At 42.4% G+C, this 25512-nt stretch overlaps 2 protein-coding genes across 4 annotated transcripts in view; one reads left to right on the top strand and one right to left on the bottom strand.

Annotated features, from left to right (window-relative positions):
* CFAP61 (cilia and flagella associated protein 61) overlaps positions 1-17417 on the bottom strand; it is a 209966-nt gene extending 192549 nt beyond the window's left edge. For 2 of the 3 annotated variants that reach the window (XM_073339782.1, XM_073339785.1), the window contains exons 1-6: positions 17168-17275; positions 13451-13601; positions 11312-11462; positions 7091-7167; positions 6091-6158; positions 5601-5727 (exon numbers count right to left, since the gene is read on the bottom strand). In XM_073339782.1, the coding sequence (XP_073195883.1) occupies positions 5601-5727; positions 6091-6158; positions 7091-7167; positions 11312-11462; positions 13451-13593 (566 nt within the window). In that variant the 5' untranslated portion in view covers positions 13594-13601; positions 17168-17275. Of the gene's footprint in view, positions 1-5600; positions 5728-6090; positions 6159-7090; positions 7168-11311; positions 11463-13450; positions 13602-17167; positions 17276-17298 lie in introns of those variants that run through there. The other variant, XM_073339783.1, reaches the window with a different exon arrangement.
* CRNKL1 (crooked neck pre-mRNA splicing factor 1) overlaps positions 17242-25512 on the top strand; it is a 28361-nt gene continuing 20090 nt past the window's right edge. The window contains exons 1-3 of the mRNA XM_073339786.1: positions 17242-17488; positions 23632-23784; positions 25323-25414. Of these exons, the coding sequence (XP_073195887.1) occupies positions 17441-17488; positions 23632-23784; positions 25323-25414 (293 nt within the window). The 5' untranslated portion in view covers positions 17242-17440. The remainder of the gene's footprint in view (positions 17489-23631; positions 23785-25322; positions 25415-25512) is intronic.

The raw sequence follows: 25512 nt of genomic DNA, 5'->3' as shown, positions 1-25512 counted from the left end.
AAAACTAGGACATGTATTGCCATCTGGAAGCAATGTAAGTGATTATTTCGTTGCAAGGTCTCTAGTGACCTCTAGTGGTCAACTATCAACACATTTCTTATAAATTATTCATCGAAGCACTCACACAGTGCTACAACACATTTGAAAATGTTCTGTAACTTAGTAAATTAATTACTCAGAAAACTTTTTATAAGGCTAGGGCCATGTAACTTCCGAATCCCTCAGAAGATTAATGGTCTTAAATCTCTTAGTTGTTAGTTCAGCAACTTCCTTCATAACTTGAGGCCAATCCTTTTATTAAACAGCCTTTGAAAACCACCAGAAAATATCATTACATGCTGTACTTCTAGCAATTGAAAGGTCAGAGATTACAAGGATTGCCTGATATACTATAGTAGCTTCCCTTTTCTTCAAGTTTTTGTTTCTTTTATAAACAGAGGTCACAAAACAGGATCAGTGCTCAAAATTGGCGCCATCCTGCAATTTAAAAAATAACTTCTTTTTTTCAAAATGATTTACAAAATAAAAATAAAAATATCAATACATGAATCAATGCAATATTTTCCATTATAAAAGCCTTGGTTAATTTACACTTCTTTCTTGTTTATTACGTATTGTTTTGTTTTTAGTCCATTAATTATTACATAACATTTATATTGTGGTAGCTCCCAGAAGTCAGCTGGGTCAGGGCCCTAATTTGCTAAGTGTTGTATAATAAAACCAGTCTTAAGTCTATTTTCTTTCTTCTTTTCCCCAGGAAGGGCAGTTGCACATGTGTATTTCTTGCAATTGTTGAGAGCCCTCTACACTGGCGATTTTCACCATCAACCGCTCATTTAAAACGCAGCGTGTTTAACTGTGTCAGTTTTACAGCGAGTGGCTGTTTCTGGTATGAAAATCCAATAGAAGAAAGGTGGGAAGCTAGGTATTTGTTAGTTTTTTGTCTCCTTTATTGTGTTTTAATTTAATGCATCCATTTCTCCATTTCCACTATGTCCTAAAACTCTAATGAATCAAAATATTAACAAAAGCGAGAATATTCTTTTTCCAATCCCTGGCTAATAAGAGCCATAGTGCTACTAAAAAATCTTGAAGAATTATGCTCACTGAAGGCCATGATATTAATTGTGAGACCTAAAAGGATTATTACTGGTCCCTTAAAACAGACCACATACAGTTGTTGACCCAATCTGACTAGTAATCTCACCCCAATAATATTCTACCTGTGAGCAATCCCACTAAATATGAGTAAAGCTTCCAATATATCCACAACCTCATCACCATTAGTTACCAGTTGCTTTATAATTTTTGTTAAGCTTTTCTGGAATAAGGTGCCATTGAAACAATATCTAAAAATAATTTTCCTTTAGAACAGTACATACTTGATAAGCTTTTTTCTGAAGATCATACTGATAACCATTCTTCAATGGCTATTTTTCTGTTAACTCTTTTCTCCAACTTTTCAGGAAACCAACATAACATCCTTTATGTTCCTATTGATCAAGTATGTAAAATGAAACCCTTAGTACCAAGTTTTACTGCAGCCAGTGATTAAAAAACAAATAAATATAGGCCCTGATTCCCACTTAGACCACTCTGGCAGTTTAAAGAGGCCTTAAAGTGGATGTAAATGTTTCAAAAGTTCTGTTTATTAATTTTTATGACAAATATTGTGTCTGAATTTGTAAATATTGGTAGAATGGTATAACTGAACATAGGGTTTAAGTGTGGCTTAAGTGGTGCATAGATGATATGTGCTGACCTCATGCACAGGACTGAATTTGACCCTTAGAGAAGACTACCCTTCTCCCCATCATCAATGATTCCTTTTATTCTTACATTGTTCCTTCTTTTATAATTCTCTGTACCATTAGTTTTAAAGATCCCACCGTGTCCCTCTCTCTCTATTTGCTTGATTCTGGTGGGCATATTCAGTGTCTCCTCTGCAGTCTCTACTACACTGGATTCAGTAGTGCTGACCTTCTCATCCAGGTCTGCCAAGTGGGATTTTTTGCGGGGAGGCGGGGTTGTTTTGTTAATATCTAGTAGTTTGGAGTGAATATCAGCAATGCCTGCCTTGATCTCTCTTAGTAACTCATTCGTATCCATTTTTGTAGCAGGAAGGGTGGGTGCCTGCATGCCACCTTGTCTCCATCAGTGAGTCAAGACAAATACACCCAAGCAGTCAGACTATTGTTTCATTCTGCATAATAGGTTTAGAGATCTCGTTCCTTTTCTGCTAGTAGTGACTGGATTCTTTCACATGACTTTTAAGTTTGGATGACAATCTTGGGGACCCTATACAGGTGGATTCTGCAGCTGCCCACTCCAAACTGGGAGCACAAACTGCCATCAGCGACAAAAATTTCCCACCCAACATTCCACCTCCATCCCTTACTGCAGTTTTTGGATAGGTGGAATCCTAATTTGAATGGGCTTATATAAGCAAGAAGGAACTATGGGTAAACATAATACACTATAAATTGTGACTCTAGTTATTCACCTGATTAAACCTCTACCTAAAATGACTCCATTAGTACAGCAGACCCTGGCTAAAACTAATAATCTACACACTTCATAATTCACACTCAGAAATGGTGGTCTCTCCGTTCTTCTCAGGGAAGATTTCATGGCTGGAATCCTCTAGTGGGGTCTATTACTGTGTCTTCATTACTTTAACTGAATTTTATATAGTGTGTTTACTATGAAATTTCAAATAATCAAAACTAGACTTTCTGTTCAATTCAATCAGATTGTACTGTAATTTAAACTTGCTGTTTTATTGTGCCAACCAGTGAAAGGTAGAAAGTGATAAGAACCACAATTTTTTTCAGTTAAACTCAAGAGTTAAACCTATATATTTACCACTATGACATTTCATTATACTGCTGCCACTGGCCCTTTTAAAGCAGTGCAATACTGAAATTACACTCTCCCTCTTAAAACGTGAGTTTGCCTGAGATCACATGTCAGGATTTGGGCCCTGATCCCACAAGCCTGTAGCATGATGAGATCATTTTGGCATGCATGCAAATCTCCACTGAAGTCAGTGGGGCTCCCCATGAGTGCAACAGCCTCCCCACATGCTACGTGTTGCAGAATGGGAACCACAATGTTTACCTCTACAAACCACCCCCTTCCTTCTTTATTTTATAAGAGGCAATGGCTTTTCACTCATATGGATACTATTCTACTGTCTTCCCAGATTGAAACAAACAAAACACCACTGTAAAGGCAGATTTGTGATCTATTGTACACAGCTGTAAAGTACAGAGAAGTACAAACAATGATAATTAGAACAAATGGCAAAGTACAGGCAAGGGACTTCAATATGAAAGCTCATTGGTTTGTGTTCTAGGATGCTACAGCTTTATTTCCCATTTTAAAGGTCAGATAAAGAATAACTTCAATATACAGGGGTTAAGCAAAGGATCAATTTACAGCATATTTTTTCCTGTGGGTAAGGGGGAGAGGGAACAGAGATTACTCTAATCTCATATCATTGACCCAGAACGTGTTGCTAGGCAGGTGGCTGGGGACTGCGTCAAAATCCTTTCATGGATAAGTCTCTAAAGAGTTTCCACTGAATGTCACTACGGGTGCTAGTGATGTATAAATGCAAATACAGAGGAAAAGGGAAGGAAAAGCATCAGTAGTAAACATAATTTAGCTTACTTGAAGAATCCACGACAAACTATACTAAACTATGAATTTTACAGGACAAGTAGTTACATTATTTAAAAGGAGTAAACCGTTTGTTGGTTAGTTTTCTACCCTGCTTTTCATTAAAGTGAACCATTCCATTATTACCCTATATGTATTACAAAAACTCAGGCAAGATGGTATCCCCTCAGTATAATACTGGAATGGCTTTCTTAACATTTTCAATCATGTCAAAAATGTTATTTCCCAAACTGCATTGTTTGACAGCCCCAAAGGTAAAAATGTACTTCAGATTAATAAAAGACAAACATAATGGACAGAATCAAGGGGCATGGATACCTTTCAAGACCCAGGAGTGAGTTTACCTTGCACTATTACTTCAACACTAAGATCCCTTCACTACTAATCAATAGTGTGTGTGGAGTACAAAATATAAAAAAAGACAGAATGTGGACTCAGAGAAACTCGAAACAGTCTACACACCAATGCTGGCATGTTGAAATACGTGTTAAATGGTTTTGCATTTGGGGCTCTGCTGTGGTGGATGCTCTTTGGAGAAAAGTGTAGGTTTCAGACCTGTAAAGAACATCCTAGAGCAGCAATTCACAGTACGTAAACACACAGAATGATCAAAGAAACATATTCCTCCAACTTGCTAGTTAAAATAAACTTATTTTTTTCTTTAAAAAAGGAAATGCAATGGAATACCTTTTCTGAGAGGAGAAAACACGTGCAGGTATTTTGTGAATAACACCTCTTGGTTATAAGGACCTAGACTACAGAACAACCGTACTGAAAATGTTATAGAGAATAATAAAACGGAGAGCAAAGAACTAGGGATGAATTTTGTAGGGATATCCTTGACCACCTAAGGCTTCAGTGTGACAGAAACTCTACACTTCCAATGAGCTGGAGGACTGAGAAGCAGACAGCCACACAGCTGGATTCTGGGCTATTTAATTATTTAACTATTTGTTGTTATTAATTATTATTATTATACTAGTGCCTCAAAGCCCAAACCAAGTTCTGGGCTCCACTGTGGAAGGCACTGTACAAACACATAGTAAGATACAGTTCCTGCTCCAAACTGATTACAATCTAAATAAATAAGACAGACAAAGGATGGGAGAAAAGTAGGATTATTATCCCTGTTTTCTTCTTGCACCCCCTCAGCAGCATGGAGGAGGCCTGCCCAGGCAGACAGTGAGTAGATATTGCTAAGGGGTTCCCCAGGGGGTTTGTACACAGAGTAAATTCACAAGTGCCAAACAATGTTTAGGAAGGCAGGTATTAGCATGTTTGAAGGCTTGTTTGGCCTAAGGCCTCCTTACTCAGTTTTATTATGCAAATGCAATTCCTTTACAACAAAATCTACTTAGCCAGACTTTGCCCAGTTGGTCAGAATTTGGCCTAATAAGAGAAAACAGGAACTACACAGCAAGATACTCCAAGAGGCAATGTGGAAGTTACAAAAGTTCTGTACCCAGTAAAATATGTAGCAACATGACATGGGGAAATAAACAAATGCATAGAAGAAACATCAAAATCTGGAAACTATATTACTGCTATAAAACACTCAGTTTAATCATATGGAAATAAGGCCACCTATCTACAAAAAATACAACAAGTCTTGTGACAAATTAGAATAAAAGTAATTATGCAGTTTTGTCATATATGTGTCGGTCCTAAGATATTAGAGAGACAAGATGGGGTGAGGTAGTATCCTGGTGCAGTAAAAGTATTACCTCACCCATCTTGTCTCTTTAATAAAAGTAGCTGTCATGAGTCAACATTGGGTCATCAAGAAAATTGGAAAATGGGAGGAGGACATATTTAGGTGATTTAATGAAAACTACACTTTCTCGATTCGTAGTCATGGGAGTCCTTCAATTGATCCAGACAAACGCATACAGACAAAGCAGACGAAGGCATATTACCTTGCTTTGCGAATGTACAGCTGGGGACAATGTTGGTGCCTGTGGCACACAAACAAAGTAAAGTCCACATCAACTATCGAACCTGGAACACTCATCATCCGCTCAAAAAAAGTTCCTAAGCCTGGGCCTAAGAATGACAAAAACAAGTTAAAAACTATCAAGGAATTTCACCAAGAAATTTTTTAACCCATTAGAAGAATTGTTGGAGCAAAATATGGTTTCAAATTTAGGCCATGATACTGCACTATGATCTACTGCCATGGCAAATCAGGACCACACACTGTTAGCCTTTTTATGTAATGTTAAGCAATATAGCTGAGATTATGCTATTTGAAGTATAAAATGGTATGTTAGGATTGGTTCTTCCACAGGTCTATAGGACAATCACTTCCCTTAATATGCTGAAAACCACGCAATTGTATTAATCATAATGATACTTAAGACTACAGTGGTTGTTTAAAGTTTAAAATAATATTAAATAAACTCTTACCTAAATCCACATGACTTGGTACAAAAAGAAGAATAAAGTGCACTTCTGGTACTGCATTAAAAACTGTCCTGGACAAACAATATAACTTTATTTAGTCTCAGTAACTACACATCAAATTTAGCAGCAAATCTCTTAATGAAAGAAACTTTGCTCTCCAGTGCCTATATCTTCCCTCATAAATGCACATGGCTAAAAAATTAAAATGTGATTTCTCAAAAAAGATTATATGAAAATTATTAAGGCCTTTTCAGTTTTTTCAACCCCATTTCTCTCTTTAATCTCCTAATCCTTTGATTTCATATAGCTTTCTTTTTATATCAGTTCCCCAGTGGTGAAAAATTAAAGATGGCAGATCTCTGCCGGCAGATATTTGACCTGGCATCTGGATGAGCTGGCTTTTACAGTTACTCTGTAACTGTAAAACTGACAGCAACAGCACCAAATGCAATTTACTCTGTTTATGTAGCGATGCTGTGCGCTGAACCACATTAATTTAAGCAGCACTTTCTTGTTTGTGATTTGAGCTAGCACTCTGCTGTATTGTATTATTTCTGCTGCATAGTCTGTACCTAACAAACATTTCAAAGAATAACCTGCAGACAATGATTTTTCAGAAATAGCCACAGCTTTTAGGCTTCCTGCACAACTGTGCACCATGAACCTTCTCCCTCCACTCAAAAAAATCAATTTGTCCCAATCACTGCATGATATTTATGTCAAGAATAATAGCAAAAGATATAGCAAGAGATTACACTGTTAGGAAAATATGTTCAGAACTGTAAGAGTCTAGCTTTGAAATCTAGAATGTATATCAGGCTACACACAGTTGTGTCATGTCGTGTCACATACTGAAATTAAGAAATTCAGTTAATTTTTTTTAATATTTACCTTTAAGCTTTTTTTGTTACATGACCATCTTTTAATTCCACAGTCTCTACAGATGAGAGTTAGCAGGAAACTGTACATGCTTCCCTATGCATCAATTTACACATCAACTCACCTAATGATTTCTTGGGCACATCCAACCGCATATTCATCATTTGCCACAAAAAGATGCAGAAACAGTGTATTCAGAGGCTATAGTAAAAAGAAACGAATGAATTAAATAAAATAAGATAATGCATGTAGTGTTTTTTTAATTAATTAAAATATTAATTTACAAATTTAATTGCCGATCCTGTCAGTACATACTTATGTGAGTAACTCGACACACATAAGTAGCTTCATTGACTAAATGGGACTAACTGCATGGGTAAATTTACTCATGTGTATAAGTGTTTGCAGGAGCGGGGTCTTAATGATTGGATTTGTGTCTCTCTCTATGCAGTAAATTAACCAAAAAAAAACAAAAACGAGAAAACTTGACTTACACTCAAGTTTAATATTACAGTTATAACTTTTAAGCACCAGAGCTACATTTTTAATTTAACAAAACTTGATTGAAAAAAGTTTGTAATTTCTTTATACTAAGAGCAAATGCCATCCACAGCCTCAGAAACATCTCTGACATCATAATCAAAAAGACTGACAAAGGAGGTGCTGTTGTCATCATGAATAGGTCGGAATATGAACAAGAGGCTGCTCGGCAGCTCTCCAACACCACTTTCTACAAGCCATTACCTTCTGATCCCACTGAGGGTTACCAAAAGAAACTACAGCATTTGCTCAAGAAACTCCCTGAAAAAGCACAAGAACAAATCCGCACAGACACACCCCTGGAACCCCGACCTGGGATATTCTATCTGCTACCCAAGATCCATAAACCTGGAAATCCTGGGCGCCCCATCATCTCAGGCATTGGCACCCTGACAGCAGGATTGTCTGGCTATGTAGACTCCCTCCTCAGGCCCTACACTACCAGCTATCTTCGAGACACCACTGACTTCCTGAGGAAACTACAATCCATCGGTGATCTTCCTGATAACATCATCCTGGCCACTGTGGATGTAGAAGCCCTCTACACCAACATTCCACACAAAGATGGACTACAAGCCGTCAGGAACACTATCCCCGATAATGTCACGGCTAACCTGGGTAGCTGAACTTTGTGACTTTGTACTTACCCATAACTATTTCACATTTGAGGACAATGTATACCTTCAAATCAGCGACACTGCTACGGGTACCCGCATGGCTCCACCGTATGCCAACATTTTTATGGCTGACTTAGAACAACTCTTCCTCAGCTCTTGTCCCCTAATGCCCCTACTCTACTTGCACTACATTGATGACATCTTCATCATCTGGACCCATGGAAAAGAAGCCCTTGAGGAATTCCACCATGATTTCAACAATTTCCATCCCACCATCAACCTCAGCCTGGACCAGTCCACACAAGAGATCCACTTCCTGGACACTACGGTGCTAATAAGTGATGGTCACATAACCACCACCCTATACTGGAAACCTACTGACCACTATTCCTACCTACATGCCTCCAGCTTTCACGCAGACCACATCACACGATCCATTGTCTACAGCCAAGCTCTACGATACAACCGCATTTGCTCCTACCCCTCAGACAGAGACAAATGCCTACAAGATTTCTATCAAGCATTCTTACAACTACAATACCCACCTGCTGAAGTGAAGAAACAAATTGACAGAGCCAGAAGAGGACCCCGAAGTCACCTACTACAGAACAGGCCCAACAAAGAAAATAACAGAACGCCACTAGCCGTCATCTTCAGCCCCCAACTAAAACCTCTCCAACGCATCATCAAGGATCTACAACCTATCCTGAAGGACAACCCATCGCTCTCCCAAATCTTGGGAGACAGGCCAGTCCTTGCCTACAGACAGCCCCCCAGCCTGAAGCAAATACTCACCAGCAACCACACACCACACAACAGAACCACTAACCCAGGAACCTATCCTTGCAACAAAGCCCGTTGCCAACTGTGTCTACATATTTATTCAGGGGACACCATCATAGGGCCTAATCACATCAGCCACACTATCAGAGGCTCATTCATCTGCACATCTACCAATGTGATATATGCCATCATGTGCCAGCAACGCCCCTGTGCCATGTACATTGATCAAACTGGACAGTCTCTACGTAAAAGAATAAATGGACACAAATCAGATGTCAAGAATTATAACATTCATAAACCAGTCGGAGAACACTTGAATCTCTCTGGTCACTCGATTTCTCACCTAAAAGTGGCTATTCTTCAACAAAAAGACTTCAGAAACAGACTCCAACGAGAAACTGCTGAATTGGAATTAATTTGCAAATTGGATACAATTAACTTAGGCTTGAATAGAGATTGGGAGTGGTTGAGTCATTACACAAAGTAAAACTATTTCCCCTTGTTTATTCCCCGCCCTCTCCACCCCCCCCCCCCAACACTGTTCCTCAGACGTTCTTGTTAACTGCTGGAAATGGCCCACCTTGATTATCACTACAAAGGGTTTTCTCCCCCCCACCCATCCCACTCTCCTGCTAGTAATAGCTCATCTTAAGTGATCACTCTCCTTACAGTGTGCATGATAAACACCCATTTTTTCATGTTCTGTGTGTATATAAATCTCCTCACTGTATTTTCCACTGAATGCATCCGATGAAGTGAGCTGTAGCTCATGAAAGCTTATGCTCAAATAAATTTGTTAGTCTCTAAGGTGCCACAAGTACTCCTTTTCTTTTTGCGAATACAGACTAACACGCTGCTATTCTGAAACATTTCTAAAACAGTTATTCTGTAAAATGAGTACCAAAAACAATGCTACCATATGAAGATGTACGAATTGCCTGAATAATTCACATGTTGCTTGGCTATTCTTTACGTAATGCAGCCATCCCAAATTCATGCCAATCAAACCTTTACACTATATCAACATATATTATCTAGATGCATGTTTACCTCTCCATCTAAAGTAGGGTCAGTCTAAAGATTCATATTTGGCATATAGAGCTCTGCAGAGCTAACCTCACAAATGTCAACCAGAGGAGTACTCCTGAAGTGGAGAGGAAAACTACAATTCGCTCAGGAGTGTTGTCCTTTCATCCTTATTTCTGGATCAGGACCATAAAGCACTTTTTAAATGACATATCCTCAATTTCAAAAAATCCTCTTTTTAAAAATATACGGTTCTGTTTTTTGCCCATGTTCAGAAAGGACTTCAGGGCAGGCATGGGAGCAATAACATCACATATGCTCAAGCTTTCTCTTTTCCACCTTTTCTCTGGACACACTTCTGCCAGCTGTCTCTTCAGGTTCAGTTACAGCTTTGTTGATGATAATATTGGTAAGCACCCCATGCACAGCCTGGGGAAAAGCATGCACCATCAACAATACAGTGGGATCAACGATATTCAAAATACTGTCAAGTGTACAAAGAAAAACTGAAAAAACATAGTATTTTTCCCTTTAGCGTCTTCAGTTATAATAACATTAAGAGTTTCTTTTAATAACAGTATACACAACAATTTCAGATGGCAATACTGGAGTTGATAGTTTCTTTAAAACAGTTGCCTAACATCCCTAGTGGATAACATTATTGCAAGGCAGTTTGCCTATCACTTGGATAATTTCAGTGTTGCCAATCCCAGATGTTCAAAAATCATGAGATTGGCTTAACAATAATAAATTTTGGTTTCTCTATTTGCCTTCTGGGGTTTGAGCCTTTAGAATTCAAATTTTTCAGCTTTTCTCCACAACCAAAAAGGACTAGAAATTTCCTTTTCTGAAAAAAGGAAAGTAGAGATTCTCGCATAATGATTTGACTCCAGGAACTAGGGCTTTCAGAAAAATGCCAAACATAGTGAGACTCTCAATAAAATTCTAAGAGCTGGCAATACCGTAAAAACGTACAGTGCTCTAGAATGAGATGTAATGTTATAAAATCTAATATGTTATAATTTTCTAGTGTTGAGAATGTTTAGGACCCCAAGTGATGTGCCTTCAGTGAGTCAGAACATTTGTGTAGAAAAACCCATTAGCCAACTTAGTCAAACAACAAAGAAATCACTTGGAATGGAAAACAAAACAAAAATCTCCAGTAAAAGGAATACCATTTTCTACACTGATCTTCCCAAATCCCAGGAAATAGCAATACATGCAACAAGGGCAATGCATCTCTTAACATCTGTTGCAATTTAATTGTTTTCCCCCCATATTATACCAAAAATTGAACACATACAGTATTCAAAAGGAACAAAATGAAACCAAGTTGATGTCCCTCAAGTGAAAACACATCTGAAAAAATAATTACTTACTGTGCACTTTTTGTCACTGTAGTTTTCATGTAAGAATGATTCCCAATCAGCTTGATCAACAATATTCCAATTTGGATAGTCCAGAAATGCAGCATGGGCAATAACCTCATTCTTCTTATTGCTGAGTGTCACGGCAAGGTTAGCTTTTTCTCTGTGGAAACAATTTTGATTTGCAAAGGTTAAAGAAATGACAAAAAGAAGATTCAGAAAGTGATTTTAGATTTCTTAGTCTTCAAGTTAACAACTGTTCAACAGCATCATAAGGGAACCAGAGGATAGGGTTGCCGATACGCACTATACAAACACTTCCTGCCAGTAAATCCATCTTCTCTGTGGGACCAACAGAGTTTAACAATCACATTTTCAAAATTGGCCACTGATCTGGGGTCCTCTGATTTTAGACGCCCAACTTCACAGCATCACAGAAATGTAAGGCTGGAAGTGACCTGAAGAGGTCATGTAGTCCATCTGCCCAGGCTGAGGCAGGATTAAGTATACCTAGAGCATACATTTGAGACATATTGGACCCAGTTTTCCAGAGGTACAACTGCAACTCCCACTGACTTCAGCTGGAGCTGTGGGTACTTGCCACTTCTGAAAATCAAGCCCAAGAGATCTTAAGCTGGGCACAGAAACCGAGTCACCCAAAATCAGTGGCCACTTTTGAAAATATGGACCATAAAGCTGTCTCTGATTTATTACTGGGTATTTACTGACTACTCTGTTAGCCTACACATGACACAACTAGTATGTTACCCATCACTCAGGGAACAAAGGGGACAGCACCTTCTGATTCTGTGAACCTTGGATCTTCTTGCTGTAAGGCTGGAGGTGCTGGTAACTTGATGTAAGTGAGAAAGCTGTTTAGACAAAGATTGTAGCTTTTTAAAGTTAAGAATTGGACATTAGAAAGTGTATTTTATTTTGTTTTGTTTGTAACCACAACTACTGTACCTCGTTTACTCTTGCTTAGTATCACACAGTGGCACCGGAATGGGGGGGGAGGGCCAGGGCCCTCCCACTTTTTGGCAGGGGCCCAACCCCCACTCCTCTTCTTCCCCCTGAGGCCCTGTACCCCCAACCAGGCTGGCACGGCAGCTGGAGCCAAGCCGGGTCCTAGGCAGCTGTGAGGAGTCATGCCATGGACCTTCTACCTGCCCGGGTTAGGGGGGCCCAAGAGCAGCCCCCAGCCCATGTCCCTGCCTCATGGGCCCCGCACCCAGGGCAGAAGGGTCCGTGGCTCCCCACAGCTGTCCCCATGTGGCTCTTACCAGGACCTGGCTCCGGCTGGGGGGCCACAGCCCAGCCATGGTAAGAGCCGCGAGTGCAACTGGGGGGATCCACGCTGTGGACCCTCCACCTGCCCTGGGCGGGGGCCAGCGGAGCAGGAACACAGGCCGGGGGCTGCTCTCGACCCCGACCCCACCCCAGGCAACTGAAGAATCTGTGGCTCCCGGCCGGCTCTGACTTGGGACAGGGCCTTGGGCAGAAGAGTAGAGGTAGGGGGCCCTGGCCCCTGGCCCCCCAACTTTTGGGTAGGCTCTGCCACCATTGGTATCACTTAAATCTATATTCTTTATTAAGAAACATATTCTTAGTTTTACTATGAATTATCTCAGTGCTGTTATACTGAAATAAAGTGAGAATAACAGGATACTGAGAGGTTTCAGAGTAGCAGCTGTGTTAGTCTGTATTCGCAAAAAGAAAAGGAGTACTTGTGGCACCTTAGAGACTAACAAATTTATTTGAGCATAAGCTTTCATGAGCTATAGCTCACTTCGTCGGATGCAGCATCCGACAAAGTGAGCTATAGCTCATGAAAGCTTATGCTCAAATAAATTTGTTAGTCTCTAAGGTGCCACAAGTACTCCTTTTCTTTTTGCGGATACTGAGAGAGACCTCCTTGGGGAACTTGAGAACTGGGGTTCACTGATTGTTACCTGCAAGACAAGGTTAAGACTGGCAGAGTTGCAAGGCATTTGCTGATGAGAAGGACAGACAGGTGTGGCAGGGAGCTGATACACAATCTAAGTTCCAGAAAAGCTCTCTCTTGCAGAGGCAGAGAGTTAACACAGTGGCTCATGATTCTGGGTACCTTGAGAAGAATGTCATGTATGTTCTTAAAATGTTGCTACTTACAAAAGATAGATGACATTAATCCTTCCAAAAGTTTTTTCAGTAAAATATCTGATGAGACTAATAATACCAGAAACATCATGTGATTCTGTTCTTCTGGCATTGACCACTTCTGTACGTCCTCTTGCAGAAGTTATTGCAGTCATTTTATACACTGTAGCAAAAACAAAGAAAACACTAATGTTATCTAATGAGATTGGCTTCTGCAGTGATTTCAGCCTTGAAGTTAGTATTTCTAGATGAGATTTTCAAAGGAAGGAAGGGAGTTAGGCAGTTAAATCCTAATGAAAATCAATGGGATCTGAGTGCCTAACTCCCCCAGGCTCCTCTGAAAACCACAGTCTCAAATTGGATGTAGTATAATGGTTACCACCTAAAATATTACTGAACAGTGAGGGAATGTTTTTAATGGCCTACAACTGCATGAAATGGTTTCACATTTAGTTGTAGACATTTCTATAATGCTCATCATCATAGTATCTGATGGTTTCAAACTATTTGTCCAAAAGCCAAGTTTTTAAATCAATAAGATTATTTATACTTCAGGAGGAGTGGAAGGCTTTTCTGAATAGCCCTAACCCTGGATGCAAATAAAAATCTATTTTGCAGTGCCATGTGCAGTGTGTTTGTAGTGTCCTCATAACCCATTTTGTCCTTTGTATACCTAACAGTTTCATAATAGATAATGTGATATGAATTCAGTCCAACTGTGATTAACCAACAAAAACTTAGTTACCTTTCAATTCTGTTGCCACCTAACATTAAAGTTTAAATGTATATATACCAAATAATGTCACAATTTAAAATAAAAAGCCTAAGCATTAAAGTATGAAAATGAACAGTTCAAATACCATCACAGTTTATACAATAACTCACATACAAGATTATATGTAAAATATAACACTGCCCATTCAAAAAAAAAAAAACTTCACTATGCTCCCAATCCCCACCCAGACTCTAGCTGTAAACTAGAACAGTGGTTTTCAAACTTTTTTCTAGTGACCCAGCTGAAGAAAACTGTTGATGCCCGCGACCCAACGGAGCTGGGGATGAGGGGTTTGGGGTATGGGAGGGGCTCAGGGGTGGGGCAGAAGGTTGGGGTGCGGGGGTGAGGGTTGCACAGTGGAGTGCAGGCTCTGGGGTTGATCAGGGGATGAGGGATTTGGGGTGCAGGAGGGGGCTCTGAGTTTGGGGTGGGCTCAGGGCTGGGGCAGGGGGTTCGAGTGCGGGAAGGGGTCAGGGCTCTGGGCTGGGGGTGCAGGCTCTGGGGTGAGGCCAGGGATGAGGCATTTGGGTGCAGGAAGGGGCACCAGGTTTGGAGGGATCAGGGCTGGCGCAGGGGATTGGGACACGGGGTTAGGGCACGGGGTTACCTCAGGCAGCTTCCAGTCAGCAGTGCAGTGGGGGTGCTAAGGCAGGCTTCCTGCCTGTCCTGGCACCGCGGACCACGCTGTGCCCCGAAAGCAGCCAGCAGCAGGTCCGGCTCCTAGGCAGAGGCACGCAAGCCTGGTTGGTGGTGCTGAGCCGCCGCGACCCACCAGAGCCGCCGCGACGCAGTGCCTTACATTCCATGACCCAGTACTGGGTCATGACTCACAGTTTGAAAAACACTGGACTAGAAAAACTTTTATACTCATCCACCCTACATCATATATATTTCCAATATCAGTTGCAACCTCAGGCAAACTACCACCAGGGTTGCAAACCACCACCATCCCAAGTATGGCCCACATCATCTCAGAACATCTACCAGCACTCCTGTGTAATGTGTGCCAGAGACACCAACATCTCATATCTTCCCTTTATAGAATAGAGATGTGAGCCCACCCCAACTTCCCATTATGGTTAAGAGACCACACCGTATAGTATCATAGGTTCCAGTCCTGCAAGTTTATATTTGCGGATCTCTGTGTTCGCACTGAGACCAGTTTGTTTGAATGGGATTATATTGATGTGGTTCTCTGAGCAGAATTGAGCCTTACTGCCTGTATACATTCCAGAATCAACATCTTCCCATCCGCCAGTCCAGTATTGGGCAAAAGACCCCATCCATTGTCCCTACAGGAACTGGGAATCTCACTTTACCCTCCACATCCACCATCCTGATGAGTCAGAGACCTCACTTTCCAGATACAGACTTCGCATCCACCAATACTCATTCCATGCTACACATACATTAGAGTAGAACTAACACAGGGAAGATTAAGGGCAAAGAAGGAAGTTGGGGAGTGGAGAAGAGCTGAGACAGGGAACACTGTTTAGGAGCGGAGAACCTGGAGAACATTGGAGATAAATAGAGAACTCTGCTCCCTGCCTGCTCCAATTCTTCCAGTAATTGCCTCACTGGTTTATCAACATTAAAAAAACAAACACAACAGAAATTTCCCATCCTAACCATTTTTTCTTTTTAAGTGAGCTGATGCTTACATCCAAGTCAGATCAAACATGTCATATATGTACTTGTGGTAAGACTATGTAGGAAAAGGTTAGTACAGCCCCAACTTTCTGACTGTGGAAGAGTGATGGGATGCACAAACTCGACACTGGATCAGGTTAAGAAGGGGTTAATTAACTGTCCTGGAGACAAGGACTGTGGGCAGCTCCTCCCACACCACCACCATCAAGACTGGAAGGAATAAAATTGGACACATCAAGCTTCAGAGTAGGGCTACCCCTGAGGTTTTCAAATTGTGGGGAACACTCCCCTATGGGGACACAGTGCAATGTTCAGGGGGAGGATGAACAGCCACGCCAGGCAGGGCTCGGGGAGGGAATATCACTTCCACTCCCTAACTCACCATAGTGGGCCACCCAGCCTGTGGGTCAGTGTCAACATCCACTGTGGCCGCACCGATTTCTGCTCCCAGCAGCCTCCACACCCAGCACTGGCTCTGGTCGCAAACGCCTTCGCCAATCCTGAAAACCTGAGGGCTATTGTGTCTATTTTTGTTTAGGCTGGGGAGGTGCGACCAAGAATTGCAACTCAAGGGGGAGCTAGCTCAAAAAGTTTGAAAACCGCTGGGCTATTCTGACAGTGGGCTATTGAGTTTGAGGGAGAGAGGACTCTGGGGGTGGGCTGAGGTTTGGACTGGACGGGGGTTAGTTTTGGCCCTCTGCCGTCAGTCTGGGCTGCATTTTAGAGCAAGTGGGAAATTCATTAGCTCACAGGAAGTCTTCCCTTTGGCTCGCTAGCAGAGATCTGCTGCCTGGAGACAATTCTGTGGTGGTAACCCTGTTGCACTTACTGTAAATGCTACACTGCTGCGGGAATCTGACCCTTCGACTACAGGGAACAACTGTCCTTTGACAGGCCAGCTTGCCGCTGGCACCTGGGTCTGCAGGTGCCAACAGCAGGAGGACATGGGGCTGCAAAGACAAGGGACAAGCCAGGTGGCAGCTACCCAGCCTGTTTTCTCCATTGCAACCCCTTTCCCCGACCCTTCCCACCCAGCAATATAGGGAAGAGCAGGATGGCCGCAATCCCCAACACCTGGGTGCCCGTGACCCCGCTGGGGGAGCTCGGGCAGCTGCAGTTCTCGGGCGGGCGGTTAGGGGGCAGCACAGAGCAGGCGCCAGAAGGAGTTCCTGGGGGAGAGAAGGAGGGGAATGGGACGCGCTGCGTGCTGGGAGTTGTAGTCTTCGTGGGGGGGGGGGGGGAACGCGCATTGCATGCTGGGCGGTGTAGTCCCAAGCTGAGGGGAGTTGTGCGATATGGGACACCTGTTTGGGGCGTCGCAGTCCCGGGAGCGGCTCCTCCCAGCACGCCCAGAGCGTCGCCGCTGTTCCGTCGGGCGCGGCGCGTCCCGCGGTCCCCACCGGGTCAGGGCTCAGAGGAGCCGGCGACGACTCACCTAGGACGCAGCGGTTCCGCGGCAACCGCCGAGAGACGCGCGGCCGCCGTTACTGTGGCAACGCCCCGGGCGACGCTGCGCGGGGTGAGAGGTGAAAGAGCAGGGCGGGGTCGACGGCGCTCGGGCTCACAGCGGCGGCAACATGGCGTCTACGGCGGCCGGGAAGCAGCGAATCCCCAAAGTGGCGAAGGTGCGGGGGGTGGTGGTCCGTGCTGGGCGGGTGGGGGAATTACCCTGCCCCCAGGGGCCCGGGCATGGGTGTCACCGAGCCCCGCGGGGCGACCCGGCGGTGAGGGGGGAGTAGGATGTGGGGGTGCCCAGGCGAAGGAGGCGGGGGTGCCTGGAGGGGGAGGCAGAGTGGAGGGAACGGGGGGGGGGTGAAAGTTCTCGGGGGCCGGGGTGTCTGTGGGAGGGGAACTCGGAAGAAGGGGCAAAGCGGGGGACGGAGGGAATTGGGGGAACCTGTGACCACGGCGTGGGGGACCTTGGGGGTGCCGGGGAATTGGGGGGGACCCGTGACGGGGAAGCTCAGGGGTGCTGAGGAATTGGGGGTCAGGGGATGGGGGGCTCAGGGGAGCTGGGGACTTGGGGGTGCCCAGTTGGACCAGAGTGGGGGAAGCGGGAGAAAGGGCAGTGGGGAGAGGGGAAGGGGAGTCGCTGGTGCGAGCCCTGCTGGAAATACAGCAGCTTTTACATAGTACTCTGCTGCGAGTCGTCTGTAACATGGAGCATGAGCCCAGCTAGCGGGGGGGGCTCCGTTTTAGAAACAGCCTCACTCGCTCGCTTTTTTTTTTTTTTTTTGGTACAACACAGTCATGTGTTTTCCCCCACTCCGTAATGCTTCTCATGATTGGTGCCTGAAAACTAACTTTTATCTGATCAAACACACACCGGTGGACCACAATGGGATGGGACATTTCTTAGAATGGTGGCCCATCCTTGTTCAATGGAGGAAAAAAAAACAACGTTTGTTATGCTGCCCCTTTTCCTCATCCCATGGTACCAAAGAAGTCGGAAACTTCTGCTAAAATGACCAGCACTTAAATGATTAACAGTTGTAGGTATCAAAGATACAAAAGGTCAGTTTGTCCGTCTCCCACCTACAGGGCAAAATTCAGCCCTGCTGCACTGACTTACATCTGGATCTGAATGTGGCCCATTGTTGTGCGTGGCCCCCCCAGGGAAAGTTTTCTCAACAATTAAAAAAGCCAAAACACACTTTTTTCAAATAAAATCTTAAATGTTAAGGAAACAGGAGACTACCAGAAAAGTCCTGGTATGGAGTTAACACAAAGCACTATTTCCGTTCAACCAATTTATGATGTTTCTTTTTAAAAGCCAAGTCCAGATTCCATGTACTCACAATTTCAAAGCCATTTTTAGTTTAAAGAATGTGAAAATAACCCAACCCGGGGGGGAGAACAAAGCTGAACTCAAGGTTACAGATAAGTTATCCCAGCTGTTTATTCTTGGAAAAATGGCACCTGGGAACCACTGATGTGGCTACAGCACAAGTAGTAAGGGGGGAGACTGTAGTGTACAGAGGGAGGGTATTTAACTGCCATCATAATCCCTATGTTTTAATGGGGAGACGGGAGTGGAAATGATCCACAAAACACTTTCCTATCCCATCACCTCCCTGTAAAATTAGGAAAGTATCAAATGTATTTTTTAAGCTATATTTTAATCATACTTAGTAGCTGGCAATGAAGAGCACTGTATGATCAGCCAACCCTCTCAGTTTTATGGGTTGTATGGCACCATGTTAAAAATACCTGAGCTATGTCTATGCTGCAGCTGCCAATGTTGCTACCACTGGTGGAGAATTGTGCGTCTTTAAATGTAGTCAAGTTATGGTGATTTTCAGTCTTTATGGTTCAGAAAGGTCATCTGAATTAATGTATCAAAATAAATAGTCTTGGAAGGATTAGATTTTAATAATGTTAGCAATCATCAGTTTTCCCAACAAGTAACAAGCAGTTCCCAACATTAAGAAAGTTATAGAGAAGGAAGGTTAAACATGTTGCAATCTTTTGCTCTCAATTGGGTAATAATTCATGAACAGAGATGCAGATTTACCATGGCATTTTTAAAAATCAAGTCAGCGTAGTCATGGTAAATGTAGTAAAAATCACAGATCACTAAATTTACTGTGACTGCTCCCTAAATTTGATTAACAAAATAATGCCCCTCTCCTCACCCTGCAGCAGCACCCTCTGCTTCCAGCACCGCAACCCTAATCCCAGTCTAGTGTGGAGGGGAGGCTGGGGAGCAAGCTCACCTCTCTGTTGCGGCCCCTAGTCATGCCAGGCTGGGCCCATGATCCTGCTCCAGGCATTGAAACCCGGCATGTGCGGTTGCAAAGCTGTTCAGGATTCTTCTTTCCACCCCCCACCTTTGTTCAGGTGGGCCAAACCTGAGCAGCACTGCAGCCCTGTGCACCAGATCACAATGCCACTCACTGAAGTTTGTGCCTCACCCCCCCATCATGACCAGGGTGGTCAAACCTGAATAGGGCTGTGTCCCAGTGCACCAGGTCACAATACCCAGGGCAGGGAGCCAGGCTCAGCCACAGGAGCTGCTACTGCAGGGTGAGTCATGGATATGGAAGGAAGTCACAGGCTGAGGGCGAAATCATGCTATCTGTGACTTTTTCCCCTCACCGTGACAAATGTATATCAGTCAGTACTCCAGGATTACGATTCTGAATCTCTGCTTCTGTGGTCATTATTTTGACTAAACACAGATATAGGCAATGACCATACACTGAGTTAAACCATGGCAGACACTTCACCTCCTTGGTGCCCCATTGACATTGCTAGCACTCCAAGGCCTGCATAGTTCCCCATTGACTGCAGTAGAACTTTATGTACACACAGGGGCTACCACCATGAAGCTCTGGGCCAGTTAAGGGCCTTACTAGATTTTTAATTTCCTGCTAGTGCAAACTCATCCACGTTAATTTTTTAAAAATACTTAAAAAGAGAAGGAGGACTTGTGGCACCTTAGAGAGTAACAAATTTATTTGAGCATAAGCTTTCCGATGAAGTGAGCTGTAGCTCATGAAAGCTCATGCTCAAATAAATTTGTTAATCTCTAAGGTGCCACAAGTCCTCCTTCTCTTTTGTGGATACAGACTAATAAAGCTGCTACTCTAAAAAATACTTGTCATTCAAAAGTCACAAAAATGGAATCCTCCAATAATTATTGCTAGGTGTAGCATTGCTACCATAACATCAGTTATTTATTAGGCCATGATCCTGGACTCGGTCCCCACATGGGTGCCTTCTCCACCCACACGGAGCCCCATTGACCCAAACAGACCATTCTTTGCAAGCTAATCTGACTTTCAGCAGGCTGACGAGAATTGTGAATGTCTAAAACTTTGGTCCTGCAAACACGTGTGCTTTAGGGCAGACCAGAAAGTAAGAATTCCATTTCATGAAAAAAAATTTGTTTCAATATTTGGAAAAAACCCTGAGCATTCAAAAGTGAGTGAGTGTGAGCAAGAGCGAGCACCCCTCTTTGAGTAGCCAGTTGCCCAGTGGGTAGGGCACTCACCTGGGATGTGGGACGACCCAGGTTCAGGTCCAGGTCCCGGTCCCTGCTTGCCTGATTTAGTGCTTTGTCTACCACACTGTAGAGCAGTGGTATTCAATTACATTTTCTGGTGGGCTGAATAAGGCAGTGTCTAAATCTTGCCAGGTCAAAGGGCTCTTCTGGTGTTTGCTCTGTAGTAAACCTGCCATTGGCCAGGGGTTGCACCTTTAAAGAGTGGTGTGACGGATATTATTTATTAATCTCAAAGTAAAAGGTTAAGCATGCCAGTGGACAGTAGTACAACAAAATCTTGCAAACAAATTATTATACAAATACACTAATGCTATTAAAACATTGTGCTATTAATGTTAATTCTATTACAACTATGACATTAAAATTAGAAGTTAAACCTCACAGGAAATTGAGACATCTAATTTCTCTTTCTTACTGCAAGAGTGTCAACATTTCAAGCAGTGTTTCCTCCTTCCCCCTGCACACCTTCCCAAAAAAGTACTGCACAGTCAGTTTAACTTATGAAAGTACATCAATTACTGATCACTTTATGTTGCATAAGCATTTGATTAAGTGCCTGATTAAAAGCGTATCACCATAAGTTGAAGTGTATCAGTCTAGTTCCACTTGTTTAAATGTAAATGAAAAATTTCTAAATTAAATAAATGACATGATGGTAAACATAGGGAAAATAAACGGAAGTGCATCTGCCCAGTTCCCATCAGTTCTGCCCTGTTGCCTTCTGCCATCCGCCCAGCGGTTCTCAACCTATTTACCATTGTAGGTCCCATGCACACAATATATACACACACACACTCTACCTGTGCGGCCCTAAGGATGTCACATAGGCCACAGTTGTGCGCTGATTGGGCCACAGCTTGAGAACCACTGGCCCAGCCCATCCTGCTTCCAGCCTCACTTTTGCTCCTACTGGGTTCTTCACCACCACCACCACCCCCCTGTTCCAGGCCAAGGGGAGGGTGGCTGCAGTGCTATCCCTCTGCCTCCTCCTTCCAAGCAACTCCAGGGCTTCTTCCCTGTCCCGCCCTGCTCCTCCGGCTGGGTGTTATAGGGAGGGAGGAGGGTAGAAAGGAGTGGAACTACCTTGAGCTGCAGGGCTCTTTCTGCACCCTTCTTCTCCACCCTTCCTGTGAGCAGGGGTAGTTCCCCCCACCCCTTCCTGTGAGGATAGGCTGGGCTCCTGAGGGGTGGGGGAGTGAGCGCCACTGTTTCCCGAGGAGCTCTAATTGGCTGCTTCTGAGGGTATGAAGGAACAGCTAATGCCAGCAGTGGGCCAATCAGAAATCCCTGGTGGCAGGATCTAGCCTGCGGGCTGCCAATTGAAGACCAGTGCCATAGAGTCTCTCTCTCTCACTCTGGCTCAATGGATATTTAATTTATATAAAGTGGAACAGCTCCAACAGGAGATATTGAAAAAGACCCATCTTGGAATAGACAATACTCTGGTGGTTTGGGCAATCAGCTGGGATGTGGGCAACCCAGGTTTAGGTTCCTGCTCTGAATCAGGCAGAGTGGGAATTTGGGTGTTTTACGTTCCAAGTGAGTGCTCTGGTCATTGGGCTATTGGCTATTTGCTATTTTGGTTGAGTGTTTTTTCTGATTTTGACCAGAAATTCCATCTGGGACCTGAAAAAAACTTCAGTGAAAGTATATATTTCTGTGAAATGTTCTGGTTTTGACAAATCAGCATTTTCCAGCAAAAATGTATCCTAACAAAATTCCCACGTTGTTCTGACATGTATGTCCTTAGCTTTATGGGTGTGAATAATCCTGTTATTCAGTGAAACTACTCACATGCATAAAATTAAGTATATGCGTGTTTTCAGGATTGGAGCCTTACTCTATATTCCAAAAAATGTAGAAACGCCTGGCTTTATACTTTACTTTTTCTCTCAGAGGATATTTATGCTTTTTGTAGTTGTGGTATCTCTAATCCAATCAATAGCTTTTATGACATTTTTTCAGAGGTACGAGATCAGCCTGAATTTGTCCCCAGTTTAAACTTTCTACTGCTATTACAGGTTTTATAAACGCTTGGGTTTAGAATGTTTACACCTTTTTTTGAAAAGCAAACAGTTTTTAAAACAAATTACTGCTCTTCAGTTTTAAAACACAGTACAGTACTGAAAATGTGAAACCAAAGTTAAACAACCAACATTGGTTTTCATTGTCCAAGCTGAGAGGAATGCTAAAAGTAAAGAAAGAACATAAACAGTCAAGTTGGATTTAAAAAATTTTTATATTTAATATCAAGGAGTTATCAGTAACATAGGTAAAAAGTAAAATTGTCTGTGATATGATTTTTTACTTTACAGTATTTTTAAAAAAAAGAGGATATCATATTCCCAACTTTACATGTCATCTGATAAACAAACTAAGGTTTCCAAATCTATTTTCATATTTAAATTTTTTCCAAGGTAGTTGGTTACCTCTGTCCCAGATATACTTGCATGAATACACGCCTAGGATTTGTTCCAACATTTTCCATCTTTTTGCACTCCACGTAGGGTTATAGCTTCTGAGTTTGACATTTTTATGGGGTGAAATGGACACAGTAACAAGTATATTATATTTGGCCTTGCTATTTCCTGTCTGTTTGTAAACTCAGTTCTGTTTATTTCTCAGCCAGTCACCAAATCCTACTTCTTTGTATATTTCACATATTAAATCATTGGGTCAACTCACTTTGTTTTTTTTGGTATTTTATGGCCGTAAAAAAATATAAGATGAGCACAAAAAAATTTTTTTCTTCTTCCAAAGGTGAAAAACAAAGCGCCAGCAGAAGTACAGATCACAGCAGAACAGCTGTTAAGAGAAGCAAAGGAGAGAGAACTTGAACTTCTTCCACCACCTCCGCAACAAAAGATCACAGATGAAGAAGAACTAAATGACTACAAGCTTCGAAAAAGGAAGGTAAGTGCACAAGTGACTTGATACTCCTGTACAGTACTAAGAAGCTAGCATATTTTTAAACTTTGCTGAACGTTTTCATTCATTCTTCATGAACTTCAAAGAGAGAAAACAAAAAGAAAAGGAGTACTTGTGGCACCTTAGAGACTAACCAATTTATTTGAGCATAAGCTTTCATGAACTACAGCTCACTTCATCGGATGCATACTGTGGAAAGAGAGAACACAGATATTCTGTGATTTTTTACCTTAAAACCACAAGTGGCTGTTTAAGGGTACTTAACCTGTTCCCTTTAAACAATTAAATGCATAATTTTTTAGAATTTGGATTTAGTAGCAAATTAACAGTACAACTTATGATTTTGTATTGGAAACTGTATTTATACTATTAAATAGTCTATTCATATGTGCTAGAATCTTGAGAGGTAGGCTATAGAAAAAGGGAAGAAGAGTAAAAATCGGCCAAAGGGAGGGAATAGGGATGTGCTGGCCGCTGCTTCCCGCAGCTCCCAATGGCTGGGAACAGCAAACCGCAGCCACTGGGAGCTGCGGGGGGCCATGCCTGTGGACGGTCAACGTAAACAAAATGTCTTGTGGCCTGCCACTGGATTAGCCTGACAGGTCGCGTGCCGAAGGTTGTTGACCCCTGGTGTCTTGTGTCTGAACGCTTATTGAAGCTAGTCTCCAAAGGGATCTGAATTTAGATTAGTGTGTAGAGCCCCTAAATGAGGATTAGGGCCCTGTTGTGCTGAGGGCTATACAAAGGGTTCTCTCCATTCATACCCATCTGTTAGATAAGAATGATACTGTGATGTGAGTTGGACATAGGTTGGGGGCAACCTATAACACTGAATGTGCCATCTCTGGTGCATCAAGTTGTGGAAATGCTTTGTTATGGAACTGAAAACTTGCCTCCTGACATTTGGACACATAAACATGAGTCATAACATACTTAGTCAAGAAGAGGTAGAGTTCCTAGGTGTCTCTTATGGCCTATAAACTCTAGTAAAGTATGTACATGTTATAGGTGTTTGGACCATAAGTGATGGCATGTCTGATATACGATACTTGCACCAAGTGATCAGTTTATAGCCACAAAGAATGAATATGGCATGTTCAAATTAATATATTTTCAGTCTCGTGTGCAAAAAGTGAGCCCCATAACTTCAATTAATGTTACTATTAAAATATCTCAACATAGGGTTTTTTAAAAAGAATTTTGAATGTTGTTATAATTGTTAGTCCATTGGTGTTACAGAGGGACACAGGCTCTTACAGGCTTACAGCTCTCCTATGATCTACACTTATCACAACTCTAGCTATATTTTTAACTGCTCAAGTACGTGACTTAAGAAACCTTTTATTCATTTTGATCTCAGTTATTGTAACTTCTGTTTAAACTAATTGTAATATGTTTGGGATTTTTAGTCCAATCTATTGGAATCTTATTTTTGAGTTATCAGTACGTCACTCTTGGTTTATAATGGGATCTTTTTGCACAGAGAAACATTTTACTTTTAAAAATTATAACTTTCTTCTCAGACCTTTGAAGATAATATAAGAAAAAACAGGACTGTTATCAGTAACTGGATAAAGTACGCACAATGGGAGGAAAGCCTAAAAGAAATACAAAGGTAATTATGAAGATGGGCATTTTGCACTTCAAGAATATGTGCAACTAATACTGTCAGAATCCTTGAACTGCATCATACATGCATTTACTTCAACAATG

This window comes from Lepidochelys kempii, chromosome 3 (genome assembly GCF_965140265.1).
Source record: "Lepidochelys kempii isolate rLepKem1 chromosome 3, rLepKem1.hap2, whole genome shotgun sequence".
NCBI lineage: Eukaryota > Metazoa > Chordata > Testudines > Cheloniidae > Lepidochelys > Lepidochelys kempii.
The sequence above is the reverse complement of the archived record's forward strand: the minus strand, read 5'-3'. Positions and strand labels throughout refer to the sequence as shown.